Source organism: Populus alba, chromosome 12, assembly GCF_005239225.2.
Source record: "Populus alba chromosome 12, ASM523922v2, whole genome shotgun sequence".
In the NCBI taxonomy this organism is placed as follows: Eukaryota; Viridiplantae; Streptophyta; class Magnoliopsida; order Malpighiales; family Salicaceae; genus Populus; species Populus alba.
Genome location: NC_133295.1, coordinates 6,984,362 through 6,996,335, shown reverse-complemented (window position 1 = coordinate 6,996,335; position 11,974 = coordinate 6,984,362). Strand labels below are relative to the sequence as shown.

Here is an 11,974-nt window from a genome sequence, read left to right as displayed (position 1 = left end):
TTATATAGATAATTATTATATGTTTGAATAAACTTTTCGATTTACAGTTATAATTTTTATTATATAAAAAAATATATATCAAAATATTGAGAGAGAGAAATTATGACTTGCTATAGAGTGAACATCAAATCAAAATTTTAGTTGCTTTATCATTAATGTTTTCTTTCATCCTTATTTTTCAGATTCTTTTATGTAATTGACTTTTTTTTTTCATGATTTCATCTTTCAACATTTGATTTGTTGGAGATTTGACTTCATATGAACTTATCTCTTGGCATTTGTTTTTTTTTTTTTTTAATTTTAGTATTGTAATTATCTTTAATTTCTTCTCTACAAATTTATCTCAGTCTCATAATTCAAGTCACGGGTTTTGCATGTCATTTTTCAATATATATTTTTTTAGAGTTGTTTTTGTTTGTGTTTGATTTTTCAATATGTTATGCTAATTCATTTAGAATTTTTTTTTGGTTTTATACAAATGAAGTTTATTTTTTTAAAATAAAAAAGAATTCATTTTTTAAATAATATTGCTAATATGTTTGGCTTTGCATAATATTTTTTTAGGGCATGAGTTTATTTAATCAGTTTCATTTATGTTTATTTTTTATGTCGTGATTTTTTTTATATTGTAAACTTATTTTTTATTGATTTCAATAAACAAGTTCAGTAAATACAATTAGGTGAATGTCATATTGTGTGGTTGAATAAATTGATTTACATTCATTTCTTAATTTTATCAATTTCTCTTTTAGTTATTTTTAATGATTTTTTCACCATTTATTTACATAAATAATTTTTAATTTATTTAATACGATACTTGCATATATTTTTTTTAATTTATATTTTGAATTTTTAATATTAAAAACACATTGAAGGAATTTACATAATCAATATTGGATTTTAAAAATATTATGACTAGCAGCGAAGGCAGACTAAATGACTAATATTAACAATACTCTAAAAGACATGGAGAAAGTACTGTAGTTTTCCCCACGCATGTACTTATATATTATAATTATACTTATAATAATATATACTAAACTATTATGAGTTGTCTTTTTTTTTTGTTTTTTTTTCTATTTTTATTTATTTTTTTAATTTTTTATGCCTTTATAGGTTTTTTTTTTCATTTTTCTTTGTGTTTTTTTCTTTTAATAATTTTTTTTTAATTTAGTTTGTTAATGTTAAATTTTTTTATTTAGTTATCAGATTTTCATGACACGGATCCCGAGTTTGACGGGTTAACTTGGTTTAATAGGTTAACCCAAAAAATTGTTTTTTGCTTTTTTTTTTCTTTTTAACTAATTTGTTTTTGTTTAGTTTAGTTTGTTAATATTAAATTTCTTTCTATTTAATTATCAGACTTTCATAATATGTATTACGGGTTTAACGGGTTAACCTGATTTGACGGTTTAATCAAGTTAACCCATCAATTGTTTTTTCTATTTAGTTATCAAACTTTCATGACACGAATCCCGAGTTTGACAGATTAACATAGTTTGAAGGGTTAATCCAGTTAATTTAGATTTTTTTCTTTTTCTTCATTAGTTTTTTCCCCGTTGGTTTTTTTTCTTTGTTTTTTTTTTATTTTCATTATTTTATTTAATTATCACACTTTTATGACACAACCTTGTAATTAAACCCATATCCAAAACTATTAGATCTGGTGCTGCAGCCAAACTCACTTAAACTTAGATCATGCAAGTTTAATGTTATTATTAATATTATAAATATTACTTTTAGATTAGGCATTGTAGCCAAACTCAAGACTCTTAGATATAACTTTACAGAAAAACCTAATATTTTTAGATTTTAGTTTTTATTTTATTTTTTTATACAAAAAAAATTAACCTGTAACATCGCGCAGGTCATGTAACTAGTATCTTCTAATTCCTGTAATTTACTTTTCATAAGTATGATATTTTCATCTTTAAAATTTATTCTTATTTATAAGTTTTATTAATCGCTTTTCTTACAACTTTATCTACTTACTTATTTATATATTTTCTTTACAATCGATTATTTTGTTTGTTTATTGCGTACAATTTAATATGACCTCTTTACGTTGCATAAACTTCACAATTTATTGCTCAATGTAAACCTTATTATGTATAACTCTAGTTGAACTTAATAGTTTATTATTCAATATAAATATTTATGTTTTATTGCTGAATTTGAAGTTTATAATTTATTGTTTATTATAAACCACATTGTTTATTTCTTGATTTAAAGGGTGTTTGAAAGATAGCATAGGAAAGAGGTACTTGAAAAATAATATATGAAAGAGCGATGATTTTGTGCTTTTTTTCTGAATATAAATGTTTTAAATGTTTGTAAAATCTAGAATATATAATTATTTGAGAATAGATGTAACAAGTGTTTTTAAAAATTTTAAATTTATTTTATTAATTTTTTTAAGTATTTTTAGATTGTTTTAATATACTAATATTAAAAATAAAATTTAAAAAATAAAAAAAATATTATTTTAACTCATTTACAAAAGGAACAGAACTAACATTTTCAAATACACCCGTAACAAAGGTTTGGCCGCGGATAATGAGAAGCATCTTTTTCTTGCTTTTCACATGAAAAAGCTGGGAAGAAGAGCAGTAAAAACACGGTTGCTTATCATCGTTGAAAATGGTGGACAAACTAGCCTCCCCTGAGAGCATGTAAACACCGCAATCCATCTCTCCAGAGATTTTTTTTTTATTGCATTGTCTCCTCCAATCTTGCATAAGCCACCACTCTCCCTGCAGATCTACAAACCCGTCAATTTTTGGCAGCAAACGGTTGGAGAATCTGGTTGAGCAATCACCGTTCCGGACCCACCCTGCAGATCTGTTTTCTTCTTATTTCTTTGATTCACTCTTTATGGAGGGTTTTTCAAATAGAACTTCACCTTTCTTTGACAATTTGAAAGGGTCCCTTTTACGTTCACATTCTATTGAGATGGCATCTGCCATTACAGAAAAGGGTTTCCTGATGTTCATTGCAGTTAAACTTTCCCTAGTTAGAAATATATCTGTTGTTTCTTCTTTGTCAAATTCGATCGATAGAGAGTTATTTGTTAGTTTTAATCCCTTTGCCAATATGTATGAATATTCTATTGTTCCAAATTTGTTAGATAATTGCAGGTGTGAGCAACTTGTCATTTTCTTTCAACTTGCGATATTAACCAGCCAGAGATCTACTAATCATCAAATATCTGTCATAATTCATGAGCAATAGCATTTGGTTTTGCCATACTTTATCTTTTAATTCAACCTTCTGTTTATCTGATCTGGTGCTAGATGAATTAGGCATTGGGCAACAGATGCTGCCGTTTTCTTGCTGTCGTTCATGCTCAAAGCTGCAAAACTTAGTAAGAAATTCTTTGTTTTTGCATTTTATTTTAGCATTCATATGAATATCCATCAATTAGGCTCTAAATGTTTCATAAAACTCTCAATTTAATCCTTTTATCAGTATTTAACTCCTTTTTGGCCAATCATTTTCCAATATATCTCGTCAAACATTCACATCAGACGTAAAACGCTAACAAATATTGACCAAGGCACTTAACTGCAAGCTATTTCAAACGTTTTGGACCCACTTGACATAATCTTTTGTTTTAGTATTAAATTGAGAATTTATATATAATTAGAGACTGAGATTGAAAGTTCATACATGTCCTTCTTGCAATCTTATTACCACAAGTATTTACAAAAACTAGTTAACCAAGCACCCATAAATTATTTTTTTAATCACATATAATTTTAATTATAATTTTAACCAATCATATATTTTATTTTATTACAATAAATCATAACTAAAAATGATTTTATAAAATTAATTTCTCTTTCAAACACACCCTTATGTTTAATGCTAAATTTCACCTTACAGTTTTCGATAGATGTAAAATTTGTCTATTACTTGGATTGAATCTCTTGGTTTTTGTCTCAGAATGAGCTCTCTAGTTTATTATGGCCATGATGGTATTATACTCGATGTGAACAATCTTTGGTAGCATTTTTGGTTATTAATCCATGCTCTTAACTTCACAGGTTCCAAGCTTTTGTGTAGCCTACATCCTCCGAGATCACAGGTAGCTGTCGCCTCTGCGCAAATTAAATTCCAAGTAAGACAATCAATTTGCTTTAATGAAAAAAATTATATTGTGATGATATAATTTGGTGGGATATAATTATGAAATCAAGAAAAGAATCTGACAAGGCTATCTAACCCTACAAGAATATCATCATAGGAACGACAAACTTTGATCTGGTTCCTAAGGATCAATCAACTTTTGGTGTCCAACACAATACGAGGATAGACAAAAGAGTTAGAGATACTGAATCGACCACACATCCTTCTTCTTATGACTCTGCCTCCTCTATTTAGAAACTCGACTTAAGGAGAAATCTTCAATCAACTGCCTTTCCATCTAATCCATACAACAAGTCTTAACTCGACTGTATAATGAATTCCTACCATTTTTCTCTAGAGCTTACCTTCTACTCCCATAAATCCAAAAGCCTAATAATGGACCAATGAAAGCAGATCATTTTGTTAGAAGCCAAACCTGTCTAAGGCTGGTATAAATGTTATATAATTAGAGATGGAGAATGTAATAGCCCGGCTCAACATGTTATATATTATTCGTTTTAGATTTTACTATTTTTATAGTTTTGTTCTTGATTACGCGATCCACTTCTGAGCTCGATGCTTCAAAACGCTTACAATATGGCAGCAACCAGCACTATTTATAAAGTTCTGGTTCTAGACACTTGTTTTTAATATAAGATATTATAATTCTCCCACCTTAAAATAAGTCATCCTCGACTCTTTTATTTTCTATTTTTTTAGTTTACAATTTACAAAACCTTTATTTTTTGTTTTCTAGAGTTCACATAGAAAACTTGAAATGCTCTAAACAAGCTAGTTGCCAGGGGATGTCCTCCTGCTCCCATAGTACCTACCCCATTATTTTTCAATAATTTAACAACCTATAATTAGGTTAACTATATCTACTGGCCTATAATTATGTCTCTAGTTAATACACCTACTGTAAGAATTTAATTATATTGTCCCATCTGAGAATGTTGCATTGTACATCATGGTTGCATAACCTTATGGCTACGACCACCGTGTGAGATAACCTTTTGTCTAGATTTGCTTATTAACCATGTGTTCAACGACATCAAGTTGGGCACCCTCAGGTGTCTTCATCTCTTTTTTTTAAATACAAAATTTGTATGTCTAATAGTAGAGATACCGGAGCTCCTCCTGAAAACAACAACTTACCTAGCCAAGGAAGATTATTATGTTAATAGAATTAATGGTCCAAATTTAGTTCAAAATCTAAAATAAATAAGGATGAACATGAATGATGCTCTTTAGAGAAAATATAGCAAACATGACTTAGATTGGGATTGATGTAACTTGCACTTTACATTGAAAAGTGTCCTATTAATTGTAGATTAATTATTTTCTTATTTGATTCATGTGTAAATTGTCCTAATTAAGAATTTTCTGGTTAGAAAATTACTTTTAGGTGGATTTTAATTCCTTTAGTTTTAGGTTTTAATTTAAATAGAGCATATCTCACTGTGATTTTTTTGGTATGTTTCCCATCAATAATTTCAATATCATTTTTTTAAAAACATTTTTGTAAGTTTAATATTCTTAGATTTATATTTATTATTATTTATAAAATTTATTTATTGATTTCTTTATAATTCTATTTATTGTTTAGTTCACATACTTTTTACAAGTTTTTTTATAATATTTTCACTTTCTACTCAATTTAAACTTCATTCATTACTTAATATAAACCTTATGATGTATAACTCTATTTGAACCTAATAGTTTATTATTCAATAAAAATATTTATAATTTATTGCTTATTTGAACTTTATTAACAAATACCTAAGCCGTGTGGGAAAATTATTGTGCATATAATGTGATTTACTGTGGATATTTTAATAGTGAAATTACTCGTTTTTTCTCTTCACAAAAAAATCAAATGAATTGGTTTTGAGGGATAAATGAGTCTTTTTATGGAGTTTATTTGTCATTTTTGAATTGTTCGAAAGTCACTGTCTTTTCATAATTTTTTATATAGTTAATTTACTTGATTTTTTTTAAAAGCAAAAATAAAATAAAATAAAAATCTTAATTATGGTCGAGGAGATTTTTTGATATTTTATTTTTTCAAGCGATCGAAGTGTAATGACTTTGCTAGATGGAAGAAGATTTAATAAATTTCTTCCTCATAGGACTCTATCCTCTACAGGGTTGCCATGAAATGCAAAAGTATCAGACATCATAGATGGGGAGGGGTGGAAGTTTACAAGAAGTGATCAAGACATCTGGAACTCCATAGCTTTCCACCCTTGAACAAACAAGCACGATCATCTGGTATGGAAATGGAATAATACGGGGAAGATCACAGTTGATTCAACATGGGATCTAATCAAGGAATCTAGACCCCCCAACTCCCTTCATCATCTTCTATGGTTTCCAGGACATATATCTCGTCAATCCTTTATCCTCCGGTTAGCTTCTTAGACCAGGCTGCAGACCATGGACATGTTGAACAGAGCAGGTATGATAACCACCCAAACATGCATCCTTTGTAGCCACCAAAATGAAACACACAATCATCTTTTCTTCCAATGCGCCCACACCAGTTCGGTTTGAGAGTCCATTACAAGTTATTCAGGAATCCAGTGGCCCATAGTGCAGTGGAAGCCTCTCCTCCAATGGGCAGCCAAGGAAGAACATCCTGCACATCATAGCCCGATTAATCCTATCCACTACAATATACTTCATTTGTTTTGAAAGGAACAACAGAGTTTTCGCAGGCACCTTTCACCCCCCTAAGGACATTAATGCAGAGATCATTCAGCTCATACGGTCACACTTGGCAAGCATTGGCAGTAAGTACACAATCCCAGAAGCTATACGTTTTTTATTGAACATGCACCCTTAAAGTTATGGATAGTCTTCTTAAGGTTCAACCAGCAAGTTCCATCTCCAGTTTGTGCACAGAAGACTAACAAGGATGAGGGCCTGTAGCTAGATCAAGCCAACTTACCCCTTGTTATTCCCACTAGTTTCTTCCAGAGTGTGATTTAGACCTGTTTCTTTCGATCCAGAGCATGTAGCCCGAACCAAGGGAACCGGTCTTCTCTAGTTATTTTGTTTTTCTTCTTTGGGGTATGCCCCTTGAATTATGTACATAAAAATTCCTTCCTTCTTCTTTACTTGTGTTAAGATTTCTTCTTTCTCTTTACTCGTGTCAATTCAGTCTTCAAACTCATTTTTGTCATACAATTAGTTCCTATTAGTCTAAATGAAAATGGTTTTACATGGCTTCTTGGACTTATTTTGCAGTTACTGCTTGAAGTTACTTATTGACGGGGGTTTATCACTACCACAATCTTTATATTTATTGACAAAATTTTTTATTGGTATTTGCACCATCATTCTGTTGGTAATTAATTTACCAACGAAATTACCAATAGAAATTTTCCATCAGTGAATCCTTTGTCGGTAATTTTTTATCTGTCGGTAAGTCCGTTGATAATAAAAAAAATATTTTACTGATGAATTTACCGATAGAAAAAAACATGCAAAAAATAATAATTATCCGCTTCATGCCATTGATATTTTTCTCAGTAAGTCCGCATGTAATTCCATTGGTAATTATTTAAAAATATTTTTAAAAAAATCTATTTTACAAAACTATAAAATAATTAAATTAATATAAATCAACACTCTATAATACTCAAAACACTTGAAAAAAAAAATAAAATCAATCCAAACAAATTTGCAACAAATAAATAACAAGAAAAAAATAAATTCAACTAAAAAAAATCATATGAAAAAAATAAAGTTGCAATTGCTAAAAATTTAAAAATCCTATAAATAAATCAACTAAAAATTTATCTCATATGGAAAAACAAATCCTACAACAACATTCATACCATTATTAAGAACAAAAAAAATTAAAAACAAAATAAAAAAACAAATATAGTGAAAACAAAAAATCTAAAAAAGAATAATAATAAAAAAGCATACCTTAATGTAGTTGCAAGTGAAGCTAAGAAGAGAAAAAAAATCATCAAATATATTACTTAAAAAAAACTAAGAAGAAAAAAAGAGGAGAAAAATACGTACTTGAGAATGGAGGAGAAGAGAAGGAGTCCAAGAGAAAAAAATGGATATTGATGTTTTTTACATATAGAGAAGAAGAGGAGGAGGAGGAAGAAAGAAGCCTTATTTATTGTGAAATTGGAGATTCCAGACTCTTTATTGGGGTGTTTTACCGACGGATAATTAACTATTAATATTTTTAAATATTCCGCCGGTAATATTTAATTTAAAATTTTAATTTAACCAAAAATTTTCAGAAACCGTCAAATATGACCAACAACTTTTCAATTCGTCGGTAATTTCTTTTGTAATATTTAATTTAAATTTTTAATTTAATCAATTTTTTTTAGAAACCCGCCGAATAACACCGACGACTTTTTAATCCGTCGGTGCTTTTGTCTTTAAAAAACAATGATTAACAGTGCAATTGAAAAGTGAATAGTTCCAAAGCTCTTTGGAAAATATCAATGAAATTAACTTTTGGTGATTTTGTTTGTAATTAACATGACGAACAATGTTAACATTTTACCAATGGAATGACCGTTGAAATTTATCGACGGAATAAATTCTGTCGGTAATTCTATTGGTAAAAAAATGACATGTCATCATTTGTTTTTGCCTTGTTTATTTTTTTTCACTATAATTCCCTCAGTATATATCGAGGGTATATGTTTGTCGGTAGAATCTGTTGGAAATTTATCCATGAAAATATTCTCTTGGTATTTTTGTTTGTATTTATCGATTTTTTGGTAGTTTGTGTAAGGATGGATCAAATCAAAAGGAAAAGAATGTTTAATCATATGTTGAAAGATAGATTAATAACCATATAAAATAGGAAAAGAATACAAGAAAAGTGCATATTTTAAGGCTACTTTTCGTTTCTTCGTTGGCTTACTAAGTTCAGATGCTCCCCTCCCTCTTGATCAGTTCTTTGGTACAGGGATTCACCCTATCCCAATTCTAGTGGGAATTTTTCTATTTTTATCTTTGTTAATTCAAATCAAAAGGAAAGGAGTGTTTAATCATATGTTGAAAGCTATAAAAAGGAAAAGAACGGAAAATCTTCGTTGGCTTACGAAGTTTAGATGCCGGAGTTCTTTGACTACTATATGTCCCAATTCCATTGGGAATGTTCTATTTTTATCTTCCTTAGCACCCTTTTAATATTTTTTCCCTGGCTTTACTATCTTATCAACTTCTTCATATGTTAGCTTATATATAACCCTCTTCTGATTTCAGCCTTCATTTGCTCGCCTTGATTATCTGCATAAACCCTGCGTTCTGTTTCTTTTTACCATTCTCCATTATCTGTCAAAAATTGTTTGTTGATCATGGCGCACAAGACAAAATTGCATTTATCTATATTTCTTTTGTTAATCGTTACATTTTGGGAGCAAGATCATGTCCATGGAGAACCAAAAGTGCCTTGTTATTTCATTTTTGGAGATTCGCTAGTGGATAGTGGCAATAATAACAACCTTGAAACTGTAGCTAAAGTCAATTATCCTCCATATGGGATTGACTTCCCAGGTGGTCCAACAGGAAGGTTTACCAATGGTCGAACCGTAGCTGATATAATGGGTTCGGCCTTCTTCTCCATCTCTTGATATATAGTTTCCTAGAAGAAGAGGTTTAGAAATCATACATGTTATGTCTCAAATACAATCTTGTGACTAAAAGTTTTCAAAAAACTGGTGATGGGTCCTTCAGCTAGGAAGCTAATTAATTCCTACTATGGATTTATCTATTTATGGTTGTTTTAGTTAGGATTCAAGCTAAGCGCACAGTTTCTCCTTACAGGTGAACTTCTTGGCTTTGACGATTTCATTCCATCCTTTCTGACTGTCAATAGCTCTGAAATTCTCAAAGGTGTAAATTACGCATCTGGTTCCGCAGGAATCAGACAAGAAACCGGGAAGCAATTGGTAAATTAGTTATACATTTTTTATATTTTACGTGTCTGTCCTAAATCTAAACATGAAAATATATGTTTGCAGGGTGCTAACCTTGAACTAAGCAAACAGTTGGAAAATCATCAGACTATTGTCTCACGCATAGTTGATATGTTAGGGAACGAGTCCGCAGCCAACCACCTAAACCAGTGCTTTTACTGGTCCGTAACCGGCAGTAACGATTATCTAAACAACTATTTCATGCCACAATACTACAATACAAGCAGTCAATACACACCAGACAAATATGCAGAAGCACTCATCAAACAATATTCTCAACAAATTATGGTCAGTATAGCAATACGTATACATGAATTTGTCCACTGAATTTGAAGCGTATATATTTTGCCAGATGGAACATCCATTATTATTATTATTATTATTATTATTTTTTCCGTCTTCACAGACATTGTACAATTCTGGAGCAAGGAAAGTGGCGGTGAATGGAATCGGACCTATCGGCTGCGCACCATATTCTACTGCTAACTATGACACAAAAGGCTCATTGTGCGTTGACTACATGAATGATGCAGTAAATTACTTTAACAGCCGACTCATATCACTTGTAGATCACTTGAACAACGATTTGGCTGATGCAAGATTTATCTACCTTAATGCAATTGGATTTGGGTCAGAATATACTGCGTCTCCAGGTAATGCTTGCTACTCGACATTCTTTGCATGACTCTTCATGTCCATTTTTTTGTCAAATCTTTCGTTCTGTTCTGTTAGTAATAACATACCTATTTCTATTCACGAGTTTCAGGTTTCAGTTTTGAACTCAACGGCTGCTGTAAAGTAAACGAGCATGGCCAGTGCGTTCCTAACGAAACTCCATGTTCTTTTAGAACTCTTAACTTGTTCTGGGATTTGTTTCACCCTACAGAGATTTCGAACAAGCTTTCTGCAACATCATCATATCTCACTGTGAAGAACATCTTGTAAATTTTTTAGAATATTGTCACTGACATCTATCAACTATATACCTACCAACTAAACTAAAGTAAAAGTGCTTTATTTGATGTGGAAGCATTCTGTTCGATGGAGTCATAAACTTTATCTCTTATTCCTCCATTTCATACACTAACTCTTTAACATTATCGATAATAGATAAACAGCGAAATGTAATTTATAATCAAGCTAATCAAACATCTCATTGAGTTTAGTGAAAACTTTAAGCGATCATGTAAAGAACTCTAAGGTGTTGAACACGCTAATATCTATCATTTGAAGAGGATATGAGCTGGATACGTCTTGTTTACTGCATTTAAATCTTTGGTTGCTTCAAGAAATAGAGCCCCTATTTTCTCATCTTACTTCGGCTGCATATTTTTAGCATTTAGAGTGTTACTGGAGGTGTTTTTGATCTTCTTGAAGCTGTTCGATCTCGTGATGGAAAAAATCTAATTCCTGATTTGATATTGTCCGAGGTTTTTGCCACCGCTGACACCTGATGATATCTGCAGTATTTTATTGATCTGCGCGTCAGCACTGTTTCTTTATATGGATACCTAATTGCATAGAATGGTCAAATTCACATCATTCATTTATGTGCTGGAGTCCTACACTGCAAGTTTATGGCTGATGACTTTGTTGGAAGAAAATTAGTGCAGTAGTTTAAGAGGGATAACGATATTAATTGCAAAGCTAAAAAACGAGAAGAAATTTGAGAGAAATATATCTTTTATTAAATGTTTTTCTCATATATACATTTATTCTCTCTCTTCTACATTGATATTTATGCTTTTGATTACAAGCCTGTTTATAGGTCTAATTAAAATTTTAAACAAACAATGAATTAAACTAAATAAAAATAAAAAAAAAACCTATTATGAACAAGATAAGTATTTTTGCTGACTTAGCCAATAGACCAATTCCTT

General features: G+C 30.3%; 1 protein-coding gene and 1 long non-coding RNA gene across 8 annotated transcripts; both read left to right on the top strand.

Moving 5' to 3' along the window:
* Nucleotides 1–2,536: 2,536 nt before the first annotated feature.
* LOC118049060 (uncharacterized) lies at nt 2,537–7,370 on the top strand. Of its 7 annotated transcripts, none has more exons than XR_012171376.1 (4): nt 2,537–2,672; nt 3,294–3,364; nt 4,047–4,120; nt 6,278–7,370. It is a non-coding gene; the product is annotated as an uncharacterized lncRNA (long non-coding RNA). The 7 variants fall into 7 exon arrangements; XR_012171375.1 differs by having other exon boundaries at nt 2,538–2,672; nt 2,760–3,364; XR_004687604.2 differs by having other exon boundaries at nt 2,542–3,364; nt 6,278–6,402; nt 6,509–7,370.
* A 1,743-nt stretch (nt 7,371–9,113) lies between these two features.
* Nucleotides 9,114–11,274, top strand: LOC118049059 (GDSL esterase/lipase At1g29660). The gene is made up of 5 exons (XM_035058935.2): nt 9,114–9,723; nt 9,943–10,067; nt 10,140–10,382; nt 10,501–10,747; nt 10,861–11,274. The coding sequence occupies exons 1-5, from the start codon at nt 9,474–9,476 to the stop codon at nt 11,037–11,039; spliced, it is 1,044 nt and encodes a 347-aa protein (XP_034914826.1). The 5' UTR covers nt 9,114–9,473; the 3' UTR covers nt 11,040–11,274.
* The last annotated feature ends 700 nt before the right edge of the window (nt 11,275–11,974 follow it).

Bases quoted from the DNA above. Each gene is read 5' to 3' on its own strand.
- LOC118049059 (XM_035058935.2), top strand. From the start codon at position 9,474: ATGGCGCACAAGACAAAATTGCATTTATCTATATTTCTTTTGTTAATC. The intron at 10,383-10,500 runs GTCAGTATAGCA...CCGTCTTCACAG, and splicing joins AATATTCTCAACAAATTATG to ACATTGTACAATTCTGGAGC. The intron at 10,748-10,860 runs GTAATGCTTGCT...CACGAGTTTCAG, and splicing joins AGAATATACTGCGTCTCCAG to GTTTCAGTTTTGAACTCAAC.